The sequence below is a fragment of the Hydra viridissima genome, unplaced genomic scaffold (genome assembly GCF_058129835.1).
Source record: "Hydra viridissima isolate aposymbiotic clone 2 unplaced genomic scaffold, HvirCarnegie_v1 scaffold_4, whole genome shotgun sequence".
In the NCBI taxonomy this organism is placed as follows: Eukaryota; Metazoa; Cnidaria; class Hydrozoa; order Anthoathecata; family Hydridae; genus Hydra; species Hydra viridissima.
Genome location: NW_028324303.1, coordinates 77,501 through 101,901, shown reverse-complemented (window position 1 = coordinate 101,901; position 24,401 = coordinate 77,501). Strand labels below are relative to the sequence as shown.

At 28.6% G+C, this 24,401-nt stretch overlaps 3 protein-coding genes and 1 pseudogene across 4 annotated transcripts in view; all 4 read right to left on the bottom strand.

Annotated features, from left to right (window-relative positions):
• Nucleotides 1–2,222: 2,222 nt before the first annotated feature.
• On the bottom strand, nt 2,223–2,993 carry LOC145186850 (uncharacterized). Its single transcript, XM_090083814.1, has 3 exons — nt 2,868–2,993; nt 2,511–2,723; nt 2,223–2,393 (listed from the first exon to the last, which is right to left on the bottom strand). The coding sequence occupies exons 1-3, from the start codon at nt 2,946–2,948 to the stop codon at nt 2,331–2,333; spliced, it is 357 nt and encodes a 118-aa protein (XP_089939940.1). The 5' UTR covers nt 2,949–2,993; the 3' UTR covers nt 2,223–2,330.
• Nucleotides 2,994–2,999: 6 nt separating this feature from the next.
• LOC149889262 (uncharacterized) lies at nt 3,000–6,670 on the bottom strand (annotated as a pseudogene). The gene is made up of 7 exons (XR_016451415.1): nt 6,561–6,670; nt 5,903–5,999; nt 5,205–5,370; nt 4,797–4,992; nt 4,660–4,716; nt 4,545–4,580; nt 3,000–4,447 (listed from the first exon to the last, which is right to left on the bottom strand). The product of XR_016451415.1 is annotated as an uncharacterized LOC149889262 (transcript).
• Nucleotides 6,671–16,064: 9,394 nt separating this feature from the next.
• LOC145193105 (uncharacterized) lies at nt 16,065–19,289 on the bottom strand. Its single transcript, XM_090083808.1, has 2 exons — nt 18,343–19,289; nt 16,065–18,022 (listed from the first exon to the last, which is right to left on the bottom strand). The coding sequence occupies exons 1-2, from the start codon at nt 19,237–19,239 to the stop codon at nt 17,819–17,821; spliced, it is 1,101 nt and encodes a 366-aa protein (XP_089939934.1). The 5' UTR covers nt 19,240–19,289; the 3' UTR covers nt 16,065–17,818.
• LOC145194640 (uncharacterized) overlaps nt 19,280–24,401 on the bottom strand; it is a 7,087-nt gene continuing 1,965 nt past the window's right edge. The window contains exons 4-20 of the mRNA XM_090084059.1: nt 24,134–24,323; nt 23,979–24,035; nt 23,654–23,689; nt 23,349–23,407; nt 22,864–22,956; nt 22,612–22,680; nt 22,459–22,527; nt 22,307–22,375; nt 22,155–22,223; nt 22,002–22,070; nt 21,849–21,917; nt 21,696–21,764; nt 21,391–21,459; nt 21,238–21,306; nt 20,894–20,953; nt 20,549–20,593; nt 19,280–20,345 (exon numbers count right to left, since the gene is read on the bottom strand). Of these exons, the coding sequence (XP_089940185.1) occupies nt 19,280–20,345; nt 20,549–20,593; nt 20,894–20,953; nt 21,238–21,306; nt 21,391–21,459; nt 21,696–21,764; nt 21,849–21,917; nt 22,002–22,070; nt 22,155–22,223; nt 22,307–22,375; nt 22,459–22,527; nt 22,612–22,680; nt 22,864–22,956; nt 23,349–23,407; nt 23,654–23,689; nt 23,979–24,035; nt 24,134–24,323 (2,227 nt within the window). The remainder of the gene's footprint in view (nt 20,346–20,548; nt 20,594–20,893; nt 20,954–21,237; nt 21,307–21,390; nt 21,460–21,695; nt 21,765–21,848; nt 21,918–22,001; nt 22,071–22,154; nt 22,224–22,306; nt 22,376–22,458; nt 22,528–22,611; nt 22,681–22,863; nt 22,957–23,348; nt 23,408–23,653; nt 23,690–23,978; nt 24,036–24,133; nt 24,324–24,401) is intronic.

The following is a 24,401-nucleotide window of genomic DNA, read 5'->3' as shown; positions in this document are numbered from 1 at the left end:
TCGGGATTAATCTTGAAAATGGGCAATTTGTAAAAACTAAATTTTGGACACCATTTTTTACGTTTTTACGTAAGAATAATAAAGATAGAAGCCATTCAACTGCTGACGTCAGTTAATTTTAATCGTTTTTTGTAACTTAAAATAATTTTACGAGCTGATGATGCTGGTAACCATAATCCAGCAAAAATTTCTGATAAGAAATTAATATTTGTATTTAGAGAATTCGTATTATTTGATTGTTTTTAATCCAGTTTGACAGAAGTAAAAAAGAATACAGAAATAAACTTTGGGACTAGGGGATTGCCGTTAAATTTGGTGTGGAGAGTATATAATATTTTTCTATTACAATAGATTTATTTAAGTGTGTCACAGATTCTGGATATTCTTAAACTAGTTTACTTGGTTTTCATATTGCCTGCCATTTGTAGTAGGCTAATATGATTTTGGGTCTTTCTGCACATGGTGGCACCCATACTGGTTTATATTGCGAAAGAAAAAAGACTGGATGCAGAACTTTGGGAATTTAAACCAACATTTTCTTAAGTTTCTAGCAGGAATGGCAAAAAAAAAGACTTGATAAAGTTCAGTCAGTCAGTTTTGTTACCAAAATTCCTCCACCATCACTATATATGATTATTGATTTTTTTTTATGTTCTAAATCTCAATTTTTTTGATTTCTGACCTAACTATGGCTGTCATAAAAAATCATTCCTAGATATAGCTATCATGGAATAGTTTAATAGAGTAAATTGAAGAAAGATAGTGCACAATATCGAAGTTCTAGAAAGCAGACTTTTAAAAGAGTGCTCACAGCTGCTGTCTGTTATTATGTGTTTCAAAGATGCAAAGTATATGATTCTCTTGATCATATTAGCATATAACCGATTGCGAAATTTAAATATTCGTATCTCAACTTGAATTTGTTAAACAGTAGGTTTACTTGGAAATATATAAAGTCCTTATCATGATACTCTACGTTTTCCGATTTTGTGAAGAGAATGGATGCTCAACAAATTTTGAATGTGGCCATGCAAAATTTGTTGATCAAACTGGAAAGCATATTATTCTTAAATACAGTATGCTCATTGGTGCAAAAATACTGTTGGATGTTTAAAACGCTTAAAACTAAAACTCGTCTATTAAGTAAAAACGAAATGTTAATCACTAACGCATATTCATATGCGTTTGTTCATGTATATGTACTTACATGACCATGCAGAATATTCTCTGAGAACTATATATTTCAGAGCTGTAAGATCAGCCAAAGACTTACAAATAGAAAACAAAAATGATCAAAATAAAAATATAAATTTAGTAAATCAAAATACACAGTCGATAACGTAATTATCAAGTTAAGATACACATTAAAATTATTAATATTGACTTCAACGCAAATAGTCTAGTCTCTAAATCCATACAATCATGTAGAAGATCCGCTCAGAACTATCATCTAAATTTCGCCATTAATGCACTGCACCAAAAAAAAAAAAACTTTGATTGATTTATCAGCTCAAATAAGCTAAACCATTTATAAACCGAACTAAAAAAAATTATTAAAAAGAAAAAGCAATAACATATACCGATTCTAAGTTTAGTTTGACATTAGTTGAAAAAAATTTGTATAAAAACATTTCACTTGTTCTTAAAGAAACATGAAGAAACAAAAAGAAGAAAATTAAATTATTAACTTCTTAGCAAATGATAGTTCTAATTAATCCAATTGAAACTACCATTCTAACTTTACCTTTAAAAAACATAGTCATAGTACTTTGATAATTTTACCTTTAAAATGCATACATAGTCACCGTGCTTTGCGAAACTGTACAAATAATAGTTTTAGAGAAAGAACCGTTACATTTACAAAATGGTTAGCTATGCTACAACTTCGAAGTAAGATTAGAAACAGCACTTACCTGTATCATATTTTTCTATAAGTTCAATATTATGTGTTTGGTTTTTTTACCTTATTCGCCTTGGCTATTAGTTTATGATTAAAAGAGATATTTTAGTAAATCATAGTTAACAGTGAGCACCACGTGAAGGTTAGCCATAGGACTTTGCTCACCACATTCAATAATTCAATTTCAGCCTTTCTACCCAGCTCAATTATTAAAAATAAAAATTAAACTTTAATCAAACGTTTACTCTGAGATTTGATTAAAATTTGAAACATTCATTAAACAACAAAACTTAAATAATGTTAAAACCAGTAAAACTGCTGCTTGATATGATCAGTCTTATATTCTTTTATAACTTAGTTTTTAAACAGGATGATTAAATTATTAGACAAATCTCCAAGGAGAAGAATAATTTCGTTGAAGGCTTTTCAATCAATCAGTTGCATGATTGAGGTTTTTAGTTTCAGTGGGTTGAAGCTCATCTTCTGACTTTATCTAGGGGAATGCAGAATTTAAATATGTGAAATAGATTAAATAATAACTTTCTCATATAAATTTTTATAAAAAATTGCAAAATTTGCAAAAACTGTAAAAGCCCAAAGAAAAACTTACTTTCATAGTGATGCGTTGTTTTTTTCTCTCATAACCAATTCTAGTTCTTAACTGACACCAGTTATATGTTGTATTTAATTTTGATTCCTTAATTGCATCCTCTATTCTTTGTTGATTTAGAGGCCCCCCTTTAATAAGATCACCACAAGTAGAATGGAGTAACAATATATCTTGTTTCCGGAACAGTTTTTCTCGCTTTGGTGTAACATTGGTCTATAAAAATTTTTATTTATTGCTAATATTGAGTTAATGAGAGTAAACAAATAAAAGATTGAGACTATTTAAAAATATCAAAGCAACATTTTTTAGGTATTACCTAAAAAATGTTGCTTTGATATTTTTTTAAGTCCTATGTACCTTGAGAGCTGGAGATCTACAAATACTTCTCAGTTTATCATATATTTTTTTAGGCGTGGTTTCAATACCTATCAAGGGCATTTTCTCAACAACATCATTCACACTTGGACATTCATTGGGAAAATTTTTTTTTTAAATATTTTCTTCTAATTTAGTCCATTTCTTTCTTTTTGTGTTGAAATCAGCAACTGAATTAAAACTATTTGTTAAGCATTTTTTTTGAGTTGATGGAGTTGAAATAACATCTTGATTAAGAAAATAAGATCTTACAGCTTTACCAGCACTTGCAGCTGTTTCTCTTTTACAACGAGTGTAATAATGTTTTTCTGCAGTTGCAAGAGAGTGTCCCATTAGGTCAGCAACTTCTTGTGAATCCCCTATTTTAAATTTACGCACACCTGTTGATGCTCCTTTACGGAAAAGGGTTGCACAAACATTGCGCTTACCAGATTCAACTTCAAAAATTCCTGCCTTTTTCCACAATGAACCAAGTTGCATACTTATAGCACCAGAACTCATCGGAAGACCTGACCAAGATATAAAAATATTTCTACAATTCTTGATATCTGGGACCTTATCTTAGTAACAAATGTAGCCAACCACTTAAACTTTTCAAGTTCCAACGTAATGTGTGCATGGCCATATGTATCAAATGTTTTATGCTTTTCTACAGAAATGATATATGAACCATCTGCAGTAAGTTGATGGCTTTTAAATTCCTCTATGGTAACATTAGCAGAAACACCTGAGCGATGTGCATTTCCAATATGTATTTCTACTAACAAATGGTCCCTCATTGTTGTGTATTCTGCTTGAGTGACAGGCCTTTGGTTTAAATAAAAAAAGTTAAAAAGTGTGCAAGCATCTTTTGCATTATTTGAATCAAAGTATCTTGAGACTTGCGATGGTGTTATCATTGACTCATGATCACGTTCCTGTCGTAACCAAAAATTTCGGCGATCTGCTCGGTTAAATGTTTTTCTCCAATTATTTATTTTTAAGCTCATGTCAGATAACTCTGATGCTTTACATCCAGATATTCTTAAAGCTGTTTTATCTAATATTAAAAAAGTACAAAAATCTTTTAAGGAAAACAAATATTTTTTTATAGTTCCAGCTTTTAGCTCTTTGATCTGAAGTTTTGAAAGGTAACTTTCTCAGACAGTTTCAATATTTAAAACTGTAACAATATCTTCATTGGTGCCAACTATTTGAAAAAATCTTCGAACGTCGCTTACAGTTCTGCTTGCCGAAGCTCCTTCTCTAAGATTATCAGGACCAATCAAATAACTATGAAACATTTCAAGTAAAGTTTGAATATTTTTGTTGAGGGGCAAAGAAAAACAATCTTCAGGAATAAATAAATCATTACTTTCATCTTCACTTTCAGTAATGCTTATTTCTTCATCATTTTCAGAGAAACAAGAATCATGGATATCCAGATCACTGTGGCTTTCCTCAAAATGTTTCTCAACTGTAGAGGGCGCAATCATAGGGATAGGTGACGAGTTAATACTTTTTGTTAAAGTATTCTTCTTTATATCAGAACCATTATTAATGGGACAAACAGATGATAGTATCTATTTTTGAAAAATATAATTATTTTTAAGATATGAAAACTATTTTTTAAAACTTTGTTAATGACTTTACTAAACCTTTATTAACTAGTGCGCTCACCTCAGATGCCTTTAGGAAGACCTTTTTTTTCAGAGGCTAAAGATGAATCAAATTATAGGAGTCAATTTTTAAAAGGGTATAAAACAAAATTGCAAATCAAAATACACCATAATACCTGTCCACATAGTGAATCCATCACCTCATCCACTGTAAAGGGTTTTAAATAGTCCTTCTAAATAAGGTAAAAAACATGGTAATATAATTATACACACACACACACACACACACAAACGCACACATATATAAACTCACTGATTCTCTCCATGTTTGATTTGACCTGTCACCATAGTCATACCGCAACTCAGTATGAGCTGGTATAAATGCTTTTGCCAAAAAAAATAGGTGGTACTTTCCATTTAAATAGAAAACTTTTGGCCTATAATTGGCAAATTTTTCTGGGGAATCATTAATAAAACGCCCATATGAATTTGAAAAAGTTGCATCAATGCTATAATAAAATTAATTATAAGTATAAGGTAAATCAACAGTTAACAGCAAGCAAACAAAAAAGAAAACTAAAAAATCACTCATATTTTTGTAAGAAAAAACTATACAACTTTTGAAAATTTAACTAAAAAACTTTCTTTAAAAAAATTGAAACATGTATCTGAAATATTATATCAATATTACAGCCTTTTACTGCCTTTATTATATGTATACCTTATCTTCTCATTCCCAAAACCAACATCATAAATGAAGCAACCTAGCCCTTTTTTAAAGTACCTCTCGTGCCTTTTTGTTGCCTCTGACCATGATATCAACTCTCCTTTATATTCTAAGAGAACTTCATTTGATTGAAATTCTCTTCGAGTAAATATTCCATAACCTAATATTAAAATAATATGTATGCAAAAGGCAAATTTTTATGAATGAAAGTCAAGTTGGTATTTATGCGAAAAGTCAAATTAAACAGTTCTTTTATAGTAAAGAAATCCTCTTTCCTGCTGATGTTAAAGGAAGAAAAATTTGACAACTGGTAATAAGTAAATAATTCTTGTTTATTTGTCAAACATTATACAAAAACTTACTAAATTCACTATGAAGTATTAAATTTGCAGATTTATTTAGCAGTTTTTGTATTTTTGTGTGTAAAGCTTTTTTAAAAATTTTTTTTCTATTTTATATCAAGGAGAAATTATGAACCATTAGAGAGCTTATTCAATCAATTTCCATAGTTAATTAAGTATATACTCTGCAGTAGTATGTGACATTTTCAGTCAAACCTACTAGTTTATATAATCACTTCTGACTTAAGTGCATACTAAGAGACTCTTGGATATCCTTTATAAGTAATAAGCACTTAAACAGAGAACTAACTGTTTAAATACAAAAAAGAAATATTATTAGGTGGAACAAACCAATATGTTTATCCATAAACAATTTTTTAAAATTGACCGACTCATCTTGATTAGATGCTTCAGCACACTTTTGCTCTATGGACTTTCCTAACTTTCGCTGAAATAAAAAATATATAACACATTAAAAACACCCCAGCATATTTGTATATGTATGCATGTATGTATGTATACATGTATGCATACATGTATGCATGTATGCATGTATGTATGTATGTATGTATGTATGTATTTATATATATATATATATATACACACACACACACACACACTTACACATATATATGTGTATATATATATGTATGTATATATATATATATATATATATATATATATATATATATATATATATATATATATATATATATATATATATATATATATATATATATATATATATATATATATATATATATATATATATATATATAGATAGATAGATAGATAGATAGATAGATAGATAGATAGACAGATAGACAGATAGACAGATAGATAGATAGATAGATAGATAGATGGATAGATTGATAGATTGATAGATTGATAGATAGATAGATAGATAGATAGAGATATAGCTAAATGTTTTATATTAAGGATAAATAATATAAATATATATGTATACATTACTTATCCTTAATATAAAATTATAATATTATCTGCTTACTTTTCCATAACATTTTACTACTTTACTCATGATTTTTATTTGTTAGATAAAAAAAATATTTTAATGTGATTTCTCCGCTTCGTATTTTTTTAAAATGGCGGTGAAAAATTACAGGCATTTGGAAGAAGAACGCAAATATGTAGCTAAAGCGCAACTTTGTAGCAAAAGCGCAACTTTGTAGCAAAAGCGCAAAAATTGAATGTAGCAAAAGCGCAACTTTGTAGCAAAATGCGCAAAAATTGAATGTAGCAAAAGCGCAACAAGTAGCAAAAACGCAAGTTAGTAGCTAAAGCGCAAAAAGAAAACGTAGCAAAAGCGCAAACACGTAGCGAAAGCGCAAACTTGTCGCAAAAGCGCAAAATACATTGTAGCAAGAGCGCAGATAGAGATCATTATTATAATTAATATTATTATTATTATTATTATTATTATTATTATTATTATTATTATTATTATTATTATTATTATTATTATTATTATTATTATTATTGTTATTGTTATTATTGTTATTATTATTATTGTTATTATTATTATTATTATTATTATTATTATTATTATTAATATTATTATTATTATTGTTATTATTATTATTATTATTATTATTATTATTATTGTTATTATTATTATAATTATATTATTATTATTATTATTATTATTATTATTATTATTATTATTATTATTATTATTATTATTATTATTATTATTATTATTATTATTATTATTATTATTATTATTATTATTATTATTATTATTATTATTATTATTATTATTATTATTATTATTATTATTATTATTATTATTATTATTATTATTATTATTATTATTATTATCATCATTATTATTATTATTATTATCATTATTATTATTATTATTATTATTATTATGAAATGAATTTTCATAAGACGATGGTACCGCGTAATAATTGCGGTACCACTTTATTAAGAATTGCTTCTTTTTATTTCGGCGATTTAAGAATGAATTTTAGATATGCTTATGGCTAAGTTGTTCATTTTTTTTGTAAATATTCCTATGTTATGGATATTTTCTCATTATTGTTGTGGTACAGCCGCAATATGCAACTTAAGAAAATGTAGTAGATTTTTTTTTTTTCATTCATTGTAGTAAAAGTGTATAAAGTTGTGCATTAGGACCAAAATATGGGAAGACTTAGTGGTTGTAGACTTAAGAAAAGACTACTGAGCTCCAGTTTAATGTGCTTATAGTTTAATGAGATACAATAAATCAACTGCTAGTTTTGCCTCGTTACTCTAAAAGGTTTTAAAAAGAGAAGTAAGTATAAATTTGAATATCAAAAGCCGCATCTGCCTTGCAAACAGTTGTACACTGTAATGAATTACCTAAGTCTGTATTTTCTGAGTTACCAGAGTTGGATATTAAAGCTCTCAAGTCATCTGATTCTACTGATGAGTAAGCAGAGTGATCTTTAAATTCATCTCATATAGATTGTGATAAAATTTGTTTATCGAATCATTCTTAGTTGATTAGTTTAGTAAAAGGTCTGTATTTTCCAGTCTTCTATTTATTAAGCTTTCAAGCTGTAGGAAAAAAGACCGCTGCATCTTGATACTGCAACAGAGAAACAGCACTTTGGAAGTAGTTCAATTTAGATATTTAACCTATTTATTGTAATTATTTTGAAGGACTTCTTCTCACTATTGAAGAAAGAATTTTTATTAATTATCCTCAAAGAAGCTTGAAACTTTACTTCACAGTAGAAATATATACAATTCAATCATGGGTGTTCTAAAGAATTGGCAATTCTATATTCATGAATGGATTATTTGTGTTGAATGTATGCTAATTATTTTTCTGCTGGATTTGAAAGGAGTTCATAATTTATTGAAACATAATTTAATGTATTCAGGGAAGAGATGCAGAATTTCTTTGGGAGTAGTAAAGCTAATTTAAGCTGACTCTCAAAATATTATGGAGGAATCATACGTACGCAAACACTTGAATGTAGAAGAAACACCCAATTTATTTGGAAAATCACCCAAGTGACTTGAACATGAGAACTTAATGAGAGAAATCTCAGATGTTATATATTCAAGGTCATTAAGGAAAAGGATTTTTATTCAGTTATACCACCACAATTAATGATTTGCACATGATTTTTTTATTTTCAAAAATCTTACTTGCTAGTTTACATTCACTATCATAACTTTATGACCAATAAAATATTGAACTAAACTCCTGACCTAAATTCTGAGGATTTATGGAAACAACTTGATACTAAAGAATGTTTACATGTACATATGTATAACTGTTAATAGGAATAAATTCAACTTTTTAAAAAAAATGCAATACTTTTTTTTCTTAAAAATCTGATGTGAAAGCCAAAAAACAGATAGCTAAAATCCATTAGAATACTTTATGTCATAAAATCAAAAAGCAGAATATGTTTTTAAATAATAATTACTAACAACAATAACAGTAAAACTCTTACAACTTACAACCTACTTATACAACTTGATAGCATATTATTTTTCAAATATTATTTGCTACTGCTTGACCTTAAATATCATGCACTATTTCCTGTTTAAGTTTAATTGTTTTTTAACAGATACACTATCCTCCAATACTAAGGGAACTCTAAAACAAAATGCTTTTCCAGGTTACAAAAACATTTAAAACAATTATAAAACAGTTTTAACTTAAAAACCTTTAATAGAAATACTATTTACTAGTAAATGTGGAATATATTCTTCTTTTGCTTTTATTTTTATGACTCACTTTTTAATGCCTTTTTGTTTGAATAAAAAAACAGTATAAAGATAGTAACATTCCAAAGCAAAGGGAACTTTTATCGCTATACCGTTAAATTGAAGAAAAGCATCGCATTTTATTCATAAATTGTTTATTTCAAATCTGGGTTTTAATTGAGGAAGACGTAATAGTTTTATAATTAGTCTTAAATATTACAAAAACACTTCAAAAGTTGTTTTGATGCTTACAGTAAGATTATGGCCGAAATACGATAGAATGGCACGTAATAAATTTAATAGTGTTTTCAAACGAAAAATCATAAATGATTATAATGCTGGAACAACATTAGGGCAAAGTGAATTATGTAAAAAGTAGAAAATGTGAAAAGCGGTTATAATTCGATTAGTTGATAAATATAAAACCAAAGGAGCTGTTGAAGCTGAGCATTTAGGTGGACGACTGAAGAAAAACATTCCTCATACTGATCGTAAAACTATTAGACGTGAAAAAAATTTGTGCTAGTGTCAGAGATACAATTAACACATTGGAACTTTTTCAGGGAATACTGTGCGGCGACATTTGGATGATGCAGGGTTGTATAGTTATTGTGTAGCTATCAAACCATTCATATCGGCGAAGAATCGAAAAATAAGTTTGGAGTTCGCAAAGGCGCACAGAAGTTAGACGGTCGAACAGTGGAGACGAATATTATGTTCGTACGAGTCGAAGTTTAACCTAAAAGGTCTAGATGGTAAATGAAATGTGAGAAGAACATTTCAAAAACAAATAAAATAAGTGTACACGATAAGAATTGTGAGACATAGAGGTGGTAAAAGCTTAATGTTTTGGGGTTGCTTTTAAGGATTGTCTGGATTGGGACCACTTTATTACCTAGAAGGTATAATGGACAAACACATATACAGTTCAATTCTGGAAAATCAAATGTTACCTTTTGTAGATAAAAAAATATGCGTCTATGTTGGACGTTTCAACAGGAAAATGATCCCAAACAAAAATCATTAAATTTTGGTTTGATACAAAAAAAATCATTGTAATGCAAAGGTCAGCGCAATCTGCTGATCTAAATCCAATTGAGGGTTTATGGTAATAACTTGATGATAAAGTAAGTTTTGGTCGGCTTAGAAATGCTGAAGAATTGTATCAGGAACTTGAAACTGTCTGGTCACAAAGAAAACAAGTTCAAACTGACAAATTCTTTGCCTTATAGATGTATTTAGGTTATTAAGTATGCCATCAATTTATGATCTGATATGCTTTAGTGGGTAATGGTCAACATTAATGTCGTTATTCTGGAAAGAAAAAAAAAACAGTAACACAGCAAATGTCATTTTAACATAGGCCTTAATATCCGGAAAAAAATGTTGAAAGAAAATGTTATATTGATGACAATTATGTTATCAAACAAAGTTATTAGCTAACATAAAAGTTAATTAAATAATTATTTCTTTCAATAATTATTTTACTTATTTTAAACTGAGTATTCTTACCTTTATTTTATTTTATAACGTAGGTACGTCATCTATTTTACTTTATCAGACATTTCAAAACTTTAGTTCTTTTAAATTGGGTTTTTAATTTTTTTTTACGGAAATTATTTTACTTTGAAAAATAGCCGGTAGACCGAAAATTCCACAATTGTTGATAAGGTTTTACCTTCAAGAAAAATTCTTTTGAGAATAGCACAGGATTATCATCATTTTTAGAGTTCAGTGATGATTCCTTTGTTTTGAAATATGATAGCCAGACACCTATTGGGAAAAACAATGTAATTTGTTCAATCTGTAACATGCAATCCTCATTGAACAAATATTGTTAAAAATAGCATGGATGGAGGTGGCGTAGTAATGTAAACAATTTTAGTTAAGCTGTGCGCCATCGTTGACTTTTTAAAATAAGTCATCAGCCTCTAAACACTTTTATTTTGCTGTTGAACATAAGGTGCTTTGATTTTACTCAGGTGCATATCACTTGAGAGCCTCGCCTCTCAAAAAAAAAAATTTATCTAAACCAATAATATTTTTTTGTATTGAAATCAAAATAGTCGGTAACGTACTATAACGTTTTTATAAATTTTAATATGCGTTCCCTTAGTTTTGGTGAACAGTCTATATTAATACGATGATATGATAAAGCTGAAGTTTTCTGTCTTGCAAGTGTTTGTTACACGTCAAAATGACACAAAAGATGCTGCTTTTTCTGACAAAGAAGAACGCTCTTCACTTCTTCACTCTTAAGTCTTTTTTATCGTTTGAAAGGATTGAGAAAATTATTCAAATAAACTTTTTGATGAAAACGATGAAAAAGAAATAGAAGAATTCATGAATATCGAATCAATTGTCGATTCTCGGGATCTTGAACAAAAATGCCTTGAAATCAATTTGATTTATATTTTGAGGGCGTTTTGTTAAACATTTTTACCTGTTTGTTGTTTATGTGTAGCTGTAGTAATGTTACGGGAGGTTTAAGGGAGGTATGGTTCTTGGGTTATGTGGAAAGGTAATGGGGAGTTTGGTATTGAGGTTGAGGGTCTGGGGACTACTTGGTTAGGAAAAGCCAATCTTCGGGAACTATTTGGTTAGGAATGGGAAATTTCTAATTGTTAAAGGGTTCTTTTTCGTTTATTCAGGAAGCCTATCTTTTAATTCTTCTTTTTCGCTTATAGAAGAAGAGGTCTATTTCCTCCTACTTTTTTGTTTATTCAATGAGAAGGCTTTCGTAGCTCTATTTTTGAGCTTTTATCGTTCTCCGTTACTATTCGTTTTGTTTCTATATCTCCTTATCATTTATTAACTTGACAGGGTGAATGAGTCTCTGTGTTTACTTTTTTTTTCCTGTTTTTAACTTTTCTCTCTCCTCAGAATATCATCAAAAACTATAAAAAGGCTAAAAACTTTTATATAAAAAGGGTGTTTGTATGGAAAAGTATATGTCTTGGTGATCAGCGGTCAGCTTTTACGACAAGGATTTATGAAACGTACCTGTGTTTGTCACAAAAAACGTATAAAAAGTGCTCAAATGCTTTTAAGCTGAATTATTATGTAAATTCATCTGCCAAATAGCAAAACATGCACAAAAAAACAAATTAGGAAAATTTTTTGGTGTTGTCGTGTTGTTTTTTTTGTTGACTATTAATGATTTTATAAATAAACGTGTTTACTCAAATCAAAAGGTTCAATCAGTAAATTTTCATCTTAAACTTAATCAATATCGAATTTTCTAGAATTTATAGATTTTTCGATTTTGCAAATTTTTTGGTTCTATGAATTAACTACCATATAAGGAATTATTTTTTGAATCTCAGATTCAGCTCTATGCATTTGGGAAATTCAAACTTTCCTCTTATATAATTATAGCTCATATTTTGGGAAAACTACATACAAGTTGTTATAAATGCATTGTAACAAAACTTTTATTGTAAAGTTTTACTTAAATTACCTTTAATTTATTACAATCAATACAAATTCAAATTGGAACTGTAATGCGTAAAGGAGAGTTTATGACTTTGTATTCATGGTTTGATTAAATTAAACTAACAAATTTAAAATAAAAATTGAAAAAGGTAAACTACTTTTATTACAAAAAGTTTATTTGAATAATTTTCTCAATCCTTTCAAACGATAAAAAAGACTTAAGAGTGAAGAAGTGAAGAGCGTTCTTCTTTGTCAGAAAAAGCAGCATCTTTTGTGTCATTTTGACGTGTAACAAACACTTGCAAGACAGAAAACTTCAGCTTTATCATATCATCGTATTAATATAGACTGTTCACCAAAACTAAGGGAACGCATATTAAAATTTATAAAAACGTTATAGTACGTTACCGACTATTTTGATTTCAATACAAAAAAATATTATTGGTTTAGATAAATTTTTTTTTTTGAGAGGCGAGGCTCTCAAGTGATATGCACCTGAGTAAAATCAAAGCACCTTATGTTCAACAGCAAAATAAAAGTGTTTAGAGGCTGATGACTTATTTTAAAAAGTCAACGATGGCGCACAGCTTAACTAAAATTGTTTACATTACTACGCCACCTCCATCCATGCTATTTTTAACAATATTTGTTCAATGAGGATTGCATGTTACAGATTGAACAAATTACATTGTTTTTCCCAATAGGTGTCTGGCTATCATATTTCAAAACAAAGGAATCATCACTGAACTCTAAAAATGATGATAATCCTGTGCTATTCTCAAAAGAATTTTTCTTGAAGGTAAAACCTTATCAACAATTGTGGAATTTTCGGTCTACCGGCTATTTTTCAAAGTAAAATAATTTCCGTAAAAAAAAATTAAAAACCCAATTTAAAAGAACTAAAGTTTTGAAATGTCTGATAAAGTAAAATAGATGACGTACCTACGTTATAAAATAAAATAAAGGTAAGAATACTCAGTTTAAAATAAGTAAAATAATTATTGAAAGAAATAATTATTTAATTAACTTTTATGTTAGCTAATAACTTTGTTTGATAACATAATTGTCATCAATATAACATTTTCTTTCAACATTTTTTTCCGGATATTAAGGCCTATGTTAAAATGACATTTGCTGTGTTACTGTTTTTTTTTAAAAAGATAATTTAAGAGAATTCTGAGAGGAGTTTTACAAACATCGTTGAATTTTTATCATTAAATAATAAAATTTAATGAACGATTTTCCGTCATTGCACATTTCACCGAGATTATTTCACAAAGATATTTTTTTTTTTTAATTTCAACCTCAATCATGATATTCCAGTATTACATAATATTGGCATGCTAATCAACCTAAAGGGGGATTAGCATGCCAATATTATGTAATACTGGAATATCATGATTTTAGTTTTATATATTGAACTACACTCCCTGGGAGCATAAGACCCTGGGTCTTCTTTTGCATTGTTTTCTTTTACCCTGTACTTTATATAACAAGTCTTTTTCTGGGGACCTTCATGAATATATTGTTTCTTCAGTAAAAATATTTTCATTTTTTCAATAAGGGTGCTATGTCCCAAATTACGATATTGACCTTGAATTTAAATCAGTTTTACTAATTGTTCTTTACACCAATATCTCAAGAATTTCCATGACATCTAAATTCATATAAACTCATGTAAACTCATACAAACTCATAGCAATTCAGTTTACTGGGATTTCGATCCAGAAATTGATAAACAATCCGTTACTCGAGAGGTCTTATATTTCCTTTTACTCAAATAATCATAAATCATAACTGATAGAACTCAAATTTTCACAAATTACAACTGAAAGAACTCAATGTTTGACCAAGCCTCTTAAGATGCTGACTATCCTTTGCGCAGACAAAGAAAAGTTTGTCATTTAAATCTAAAAGGTTGTTGTCCGATTTCTGTGTGTTCTAGCTCAACTTGATTTTTGCTTTTACGTTTTGCTGGGGTAATAGTGGGTTTTTTAACAACTGTTTTAACACGTAATCTTTTTTCTTGCAAGCGCCTTCTAATGGTATTAACACTTATATGCCTATTTTAACCTTATTTAGCATCTACATAAAGTTCTGGTGTAGTCACAAATGTTTTAAATTTCAATAGGACATATTCATGTATATTTGTCGAGTAAAATCGTCGATCACAGTCAGTGGATAAAAAATGCGCTATTGTTTTCATTTGAGCAAGACCGAAAAATGTTAGTGAGTATTGATGTGGAAGATGGCCATGAAATACTGCTGGAGAATACGTATATACTGCCAAAAGAGTGCTAAAATATTTGTTACCAATTGCCTTTTTTTATTTCATGAGCAAACCTTTAATTAAGTATCAAATGATACTACGCCACATTTTTCTAAACAGACTATGAACAATTTTAAAAATGAACCAGTACGAGAATTATAATATAGTTTGTAAAAAAGCTTGAATATAGTGGAAAATGTCTTTTTATAGCTGCATTAGATAACGTAAGATTAGCTAGTTGCAAAAAACAAGGGGTTTTATGTCGATTAAAAAGTACTGATTACAAAGAAATCATTTTCTAACCAAGAAACTTGAAGTTTCTTCTTATACCACAACTTGACATTCATAGTGACAATAAAATCGGTTTAATCTTAGAATTTTAAACTCGTTTCATTTTTGGCCATTTATATGAAATTTAAAGCGAGTTTAAATTTAATCAACGTATGTTAAAAACTGTTTAAATAAAGCAGTAAAGGGAAGTTGTTTCACCGTTGTTTTTTAAGGGAACGGATTAAAAAGAAAAATTAAAAAAAAATTTTAAGCTGAAATAAAAATTTTCTTACAAATAACGAAAAAAAAAAGTTATACTGGACTTAAGACTATAGAACTATTCATTCGCTTAGTTTGTTTTATTTTTCTTTACTATTTATTTTAACTACTATTTATCTTAATGTAAGACTTTTTTAAACTTTGGAACAGAAAAAAGCTCTCCTAAAATTTAGTTTAAAATCAATAGTAAAGTAAATTTAAAACTTATCACTTGATTAAAATACTCGCAAGTTCAACTTTTCAACCACAGGATAACGGCAATAGGCACGATTATGCAGCCTTGTATTAAGTATTTACATATCTTAACAAAATAATTTCATTATTAAGGTGGTTAATTGCTAAGTAGGGTTTCTGAAACGAAAAAACCGAATCCGAAAATCCGCGGTTTTCTTCTCATGTATTTGAATTCGATATCCGTTAACTAATTTTTTAAAATTTAAAATTCCTCAAGCATTCAAAATTAAAATTTTTAAACCAATATTCATTAAACGTAAACGATATTGTAGTTTCACATTAAAAACGATAGTCTTTAATTATGCGTAAACGCCGACATCTCTTTGTGAAATTAAACATAATTTATATACAAACTATATTCCCTTGATGTTTACAATTGTCTCTATATATATACAAATATTTACACGTAATGGCTTTACTGGTGCATTAATAAACCACATAAAAACGATTGATCAGATTATGCTAAGTCAAGTCATGAAGATGATGGTAATGGTGTGCCAGTGATGAAAAAACATAAAACAATACTTGATTTCATGACATGTTTTAGCCAATAAGAAATTGTGACTAAACTAGCTGTTATCGATGGAATTTCAATAAGAGCAATTACGAGATCTAATTTAGTAAGAAAGTCAATAGCCAAATCTGCCAAACATCTACCAAAAAATCAATCCGATGTCACGGGACTTATTCGTAAAAGTTATGAAGAAAAAAAGTACAATATAATTTGAAAAGCTGAAGAGTAATAGATTTTAGAGTAAAAGATAAAATAGAGTTAAAGATTCAGAATTACACTAGAAGAGTGGAGAAGTATTCGGATGGCTATGCTAATATCAATATACATGATAAATAAAAAGAACCTTTATAATCTTGGATTAGTGAGAATTTTTGGATCTTGCTCTGTATCTGACTTTGTTGATATAGTTAAAACTCATTTAGAAAATTTTCACATTTTTTTGGAGAAATATTGTTGCGTAAACTTGTGATGGTGCTCCTATGATGATTAAGTATGATAGAGATAGCTTAGCAATTTACCAGTTATGTTTTAACCATGGCTTACATTTAAAAGAAAAAACAAATATTTCAACATAAACAAATTGATTTATGCAGTAATGATAATAATAATGCAATATTGAATGAAGATGATATTGAAAGTGATAGAAGAGATTGTTTTAAAGATGAAGCTAACGATGTTGGTCCGTCAAAAGTTGAGTTTAAAAATATATCAAAATTAAAAAAAACATTGAAAACATACGTAAAATTGTCAGTTTTTAAAAAATCAATATTTTGCAAGATAAGATTAAACTTGGGCAAGGAGAAGGACATTCTTTAGAGCTTAAACTAGACGTAAAAACTAGATGGAACTCATTGATATGGTTTAGTGTTTTATAAAAGTTCGAGAATATATTACTGAATATCTCTTCTTGAGTTAAATAAAATAGATACGCTGGCAGAAGTAAATTTCAACCTTTTATGTGATTTAGTTAATGCTCTCAAATCAATAAAATTAGCTATAGAATGTCTTAGTAGACAAGATGAAATAAGTAAAACTTTAATGGAAAACTTGCAAAGAGGAATTGCTGAACGCACAAATAAGAATTAAATCAATCTACTGAAATCATCGAATATTCCATCAAAACATGAATTATATTTGGCAAACGAAAAAATGCAAAGAATTTTTTCCAATAATATTTACGAAACAGAAATTAACAGTGAAATTGTTTCTGTTGAAGAAAAAGAAATTATTATGGAAGTCGAACTGGAAAAAGTTATACAAAACTCAGCATCAAGAGAATCACAAATCAGGGATAACCTATTCCATATTAAGAATATAAAACAAGAATTTACATGATTTCGCAATACTGGAAAACGAACCGAAAATTGGGAAAAACTATTTTATACTATTTGTTCAATCAAGCACTTACTCACTGATTTTGAGCGAGTGCTTTTGGATAATTTAAAAAAAAAAGCATTTTGTTTCTCCCTCATAAAAACTGAAAAGGGTTATATACAAACCTTTTGCTTTTTCAAGAGCATCGAGCAAATTTAAGTTATTTGCGATGTCTTTCATAATTAATTCGAGTCCGAATTTGCGCAATTGAAAACTTGTCAATAAGAGTTGTGTTGGCTAACACAGTTGTGATTCTTGATCTTGATAAAGAGCCACCATATATCAGAGGGGAACCAGTTAATCGTAAGACTTTTATATCATCATCATCCCACAAATAGGTTTTTTGCTGCACACCTTTTATACCCTAAAGATAAAAACTAAGTGTTTTAAAATAGCATTCGGATCTTGCCAACCTAAAATGACCTTCATTTCTATTTCTTTGAAAATTTCTCAAACATTCTTTTCATTTTTATATTTTGAATGAACTTTCACATCAATTTTTTATTATTGCATCTTTAATTTCTAAAGTTTTCAAGTCTAATTTCTTAATCTCTTTATAATTTTTATATTTTCACTAAACATGCTTTCATATTTTCTAATTACTTCTAATTATCAATGTCTATAACTTTTAAACTTAATTTTTTAAATACTTTCTTTTACAGATTTTAAAACAAACTAACATACTTTTGTATCTGCACTACTTTCTTTCAACACATTACTAGAATTATATCTTTGAATACTCCTAAACTTGTCATATATTTGTTTAGGTGAAGCATTGACTGAAGAAAGTTCCGTGATGTTAGATTTAATATTAGGTAAAGTTACTGATCCATTTTTAGATTCAAATTGCTTCAGAACACTTATTTCATCTTTAGACCATTTTTTTTTTGGGGTAGATAAAGTGTCAGCTGGAAAGAAATGTTCTCTTAGAACATGACCACCAACTATCACTGACTTTTCCTTTTGTCTGATGTAATAATGGTCCTCTGCAGTTTTACTGCTATGCATCATAGTATCTGCAACTTCCTGTGTGAAGTTACTATTACTTTCCCTTACGAGGGTTGAGGCTGTTCTTCGAACATCGTTAAAACATAATCTTCGTTGAATATTTTTACCAATTATTCCTGCTTTGCACCACAAATGATGAAGTCTTGCACTGATATCTCCTGAGGCCATGCGTTTTCCACTCCAAGACAGGAACAAGTTATCGTCTTGCACAACCAACTTACTTCTAGCTGAATTGACAAATATTTTTAGCCAATCAAATTGATAGTTTAACAAGGTAACTTTGGCTGGACCATAAACCTCCACAGTTTTATGGTCCCAAACACTTATTTCCCATAGGTCTTCTGTAAGTTTTTTTGCCTTTAGATATTCATTCATTTTCATATTGGCAACAACCCCTGATCTGTGAGCATTTCCGAATGCTATGACTATATACAAATGATCTCTCATGCAGCAATATGATGTTTGGGTAATAGGTAATGTTGAGTTTGAATTTAGCTCTTTAAACAAAGCAATTGCTTTTTTAGCATGTTCATGACTATGATACAATTCAACTTGGTCAGGTGTTATCAACATTTCAAAGTTTGTTTCTTTTGTTTTCTGCTTATGCAGTTTTTCAACTGGAAGATAACTTTCTCCACGCTTCGACCTTCAATTGCACTCTATTTATTTCTTCACTTTCTACATTTTCAATTTTTATATTTTCTGCAAAAAGGTATTTACAAAAGTCCATAAAAGAATACAGGTATTTTCTTATAGAAATTGCTTTAGTTCTTCGATTGATACAGTAGCTCATTAAATAATTGTCACGTAAATACTTTTTTGGATCTTTAAAAATGTTTGCAATGGTGTAAACTGCCCCAACAGCAACAAAAATGCGGCGAACATCTTGCACGACTTTAATGTTTGATCTTGCTTTTCGTCCACGGTCAGGCCCAGTCAAATAGTTATAAAAGTTTATTAGATGCTTTTCAACAGCTGGTGAACATGTTACTTTTTCAGTTTCTGAAGCTTCTAAAACAAAATCTGAGTCAGAGTCAGAGTCAGAGCTAGAGACATTACTTAAGCCGCTAAGATCACTTGAATAATTCTCTGTTTCTTGTATATGATCTAAATGACTAATTTCACTAGTTGGTTGGAAACTAATTGGATGTTCGTAAGTGTTCTTAATGTTAATTTCTTTGTAAGGTTCAGAAACAATTACTGATTGTGAAGTTAAACTTTCAACACTGCTTACTTTAACCTGTTTTTCTAGATTTACAACTTTTTTATCTTGTGATTTTAAAACCTGTGCAGTCCTCTTTTTTAGTACTAAACCGAAACTTTTTTGGGGAGATTTTTCAACATAAGTTGGCACTAGAGATTTGTCAAAATGACTTGCTTTTTTCAGTAAAGCATAATATTCACTGCCTTGCTTCATTGAATGTTTTTTTCCTCGTAAATGTTCACCAAGATTTTTTGTTACACTGTGACAATCTGGAAACGGACAGATCTTATGGTAATGAGAATTTTGCCACTTTTTAGGCTCATTTTTTTTTTCATTAACTACTTTCTGTCTTAACCCAAACTGTCCCAAAGCAGCCACAGAGCTTTCCTTTGTCCAGTAATGATTTTTTCTGAGATGCATTGGCAGATTAATAACACTTTCAAAGCATGTAGGACAGCGTTTTTTTTCGCGAAAACTTTGTTAAAAAATAAATTATTAATAAGTAATTATGCAAATACAGTGCCATGGCTGTTCTTTAAATGAATTTGGATATTGTTTAATGCAAATTTTACAGAATACCATGGCACTATTTATCAGAAAATGAATATAAAAATTTCTATGCTACTATAAAAATCTAAATGCTACTAATAGCAAAACTAAAAATACAAAGAAATTCACCTCAACTTTTTTGAAAATGATTGTGTTTCTAATAAGCTAACATTTCTGAAAAAAGTAAATATCTTAATTATAAAGAAAGTTTTTGACTTAATTAATGATTTAAACCAGAAACATTTTCATTTAAAGGGTTTCCTTTTAATTGTGATTTAGTAAAAATTTTAAGTATTTAACTGTCTCACTATGTTAACACAACTCACTAAAAAACATCAAGGTAAACTCTGACAGTGATGATGATAAATAGTGCTGAGTACAGTATTTATTTCAACAAATAGTGAACATTGAAAACTAAATTTATTAACATTAATTAAGCTTGTTAAACATCTCAATAAGAATGATGAAACTTACTCTGAAGATACTATTTGAGGCACATCTTTAAATACCAATGGAACATTCACTGTATCACACCTAAAACAATCAGTTTTAAGAAACAAATCACACTTGCTTGTTTAGTATCATCCTTGAGATAAATAGTTTAAATAAATTAAATGCAAAATGCTTGAACATTTTCATATTTTTTTATATGTGGAAAGGTTAACATTCAATGCAATACTAGAGATAAAAGGGCATTATCAAACAATAGAGTAATTAGATTGGTCAGCTTGTTATCACACTTAAAACAATTAGTTTGAAAAAATTCAAAACAATGAAAAAGTTTCTAAAATTGTATGTGTAGGAAAAATTAAACTCACTGAGACACTTGGTATACAAAACCATCATAGAACAATGGAGCAATCATATTTGAAGGTTTAGTATCATACCTAAGACAATCAGTTGGAAAATAATAAAAACAGAGGTCATGAAAACATTTTTAAATTCATATATGTAGAAACGTTTAAACTCACTGAGCAACTTGGCAAGTATAAGCCTCACTAAACAATGGAGCAATCATATTTGTAGGTTTAGTATCACACCTAAGACAATCAGTTGGAATATAATAAAAACAGAGGTCATGAAAACATTTTTTAATTCATATATGTAGAAAAGTTTAAACTCACTGAGAAACTTGATCTGTTGTAGCACCATTAAACAATGGAGCAATCATATTCAAAGGTTTAGTACGACACATAAGACAATCATTTGGGAAAAACAAAAATGAAGGTCATGAAAACATTTTTAAATTCATATATGTAGAAAAGTTTAAACTCACTGAGAAACTTGATCTGTTGTAGCACCATTAAACAATGGAGCAACCATATTTGAAGGATTAGTACCACACCTAAGACAATCAGTTGGAATATAATGAAAACAGAGGTCATGAAAACATTTTAAAATTCATATATGAAGAAAAGTTTAAACTCACTGAGCAACTTGGCAAGTATAAGCCTCACTAAACAATGGAGCAATCATATTTGTAGGTTTAGTATCACACCTAAGACAATCAATTGGAATATAATAAAAAAAGAGGTCATGAAAACATTTTTAAATTCATATATGTAGAAAAGTTTAAACTCACTGAGCAACTTGGCAAGTATAAGCCTCATTAAACAATGGAGCAATCATATTTGTAGGTTTAGTACAACACCTAAGACAATCAGTTGGAATATAATGAAAACAGAGGTCATGAAAACATTTTTTAATTCATATATGTAGAAAAGTTTAAACTCACTGAGAAACTTGGGCTGTTGTAGCACCATTGAAGAATGAAGCATTCATATTTGAAGGATTAGTACCACACCTAAGACAATCATTTGGGAAAAATAATAATGGAGGTCATGAAAACATTTTTAAATTCATATATGTAGAAAAGTTTAAACTCACTGAGAAACTTGGGCTGTTGTAGCACCATTGAAGAATGAAGCATTCATATTTGAAGGATTAGTACCACACCTAAGACAATCATTTGGGAAAAATAATAATGGAGGTCATGAAAACATTTTTAAATTCATATATGTAGAAAAGTTTAAACTCACTGAGAAACTTGGCAAGTATAAGCCTCATTAAACAATGGAGCAATCATATTTGAAGGTTTAGTATCATACCTAAGACAATTAGTTGGAATATAATAAAAAAAGAGTTCATGAAAACATTTTTAAATTCATATATGTAGAAAAGTTTAAACTCACTGAGAAACTTGGGATGTTGTAGCATCATTTAACAGCGAAGCATTCATGTTATGTAATTTAGAATCCCACCTAAAATAATCAACATTTTCAATATCATATCTGGGAGCAATATATCATATATATAAAAAGAAATGACACACTTAAAAGCAGCAATATTAAGGAAACATCGAAGTTGGCGAAGTATACTTAAAATATATACAGAATATAAGAAATGGTTGGTAGGTAAAGTCTGCAAAGAAAGAAAAATTCTACCTTGTAAAATCAATAGGATCCCATTCATTTTCATATAAACATGGTGATCTTTTAAATGGAACTATCTCATTTAGTAGTGATTCATCAGTATTGCTAAAAGTAAGTAAGTAAAAAAAAATTAAAGCATAATAATTGCAGTAAATATCCTGGTTTTTTAGAATTTTACTTTAAAATACATTTAAATCATTAGTCACACACTTCAAACAACTGTTGTTTATCTTAATTGAAAAAACAAAACAAGTAGTAAGTTCTTTTCCTGCCACTGGTGATGTCTTGTTACTACAACTTTTATGCAACATTAATACTGTAATACAGTCCTGCTAACAAAAGACATTACCAGCAACTTTTACTAATTTTTTATATCTAAATACATTTAAGAATTCTACTCAGTGCTTTATAAAGTTTATTTTAAACCTTCTTGTTTATACTTCATTTTAGGATACAATCCACAAAAAGCAATTTTGTAAAATAAAGTATTATTTTACCTTAAATAAGATGCTTCAGTAACTGGAAGATTTTCTTTGAGATTTAAAGATTCAAATACCTGAAAAATTTGTTTGGTATAGTAAAACTTTAAGTAAAGTGCAACTTATGTGATAGTAAAACTTATGGGATGTTAAAACTTATGAAATAGTAAGATTAAAATTTTTAAAGGTAAATAATTTTGAATATTTATCTAAGTTTATGAAAATAAAGAAAACAAAGCTTAAATATATGTTAATTTAAAAGTTAACTTTGCTTTGAATTTTGAAAATTTAATTTAGATTTTCAAAGTATAAAAGTTACTTACAGATGATGCATTCAAAAATTCTTTTTTTCTTAAAGGCTAAATAGAAGAGAAAAAACAATTTATAAATACAGAAACAAAAAAATCACTCTCAATCATATACAATATTTTGCAACTTAATTAAATGGAAACAATTTATTTAGAAAAAACTATGCTGTTTACATTGCAAAAATAAATTGGATTTAGCACAATAAACATGTGAACACAACTCATTATTTTTAACAAAGAATTTTTTAAATTTTCAGCATGAAAATAGATTTCCTGCAATATTATAACTTTGTGTAGTTTTAGTAATCTATCAAATTTTCGTAAATTATAAACAGAATACCCTTCCATAAAGTGTTTCTTTAACTTCTTCCAGAGTAAATGGTTTCAAATAGCTCTCCTAAAAAGATAGAGATTTTTAAGCCACAGCACCTTCTTAAAGTATCTGGGTTTGTGGATAACAAGTGATGTTTACAAATACACAAAAAGTATCTTTACTCTCCACTGCAGATTACTTCTGTCTTTATAATCATAACGGAGTTCAGTCCCAGCAGAGATGAACTTTTTTGCAATAAGGAATAAATGGGGAGTTCCATCTAATTCAAATAACTTGATCCTACAATTTGCAAAGCGCTCTGGTGAATCATTAACAAATCTAGCCAGATTTGTAGACTTTGTGGCATCAATACTAAGAAACAAATTACTATACCAATACAACCAAGTCTATACTAATAAAATGTTTTGATTTTTATAACAAGTAACATTT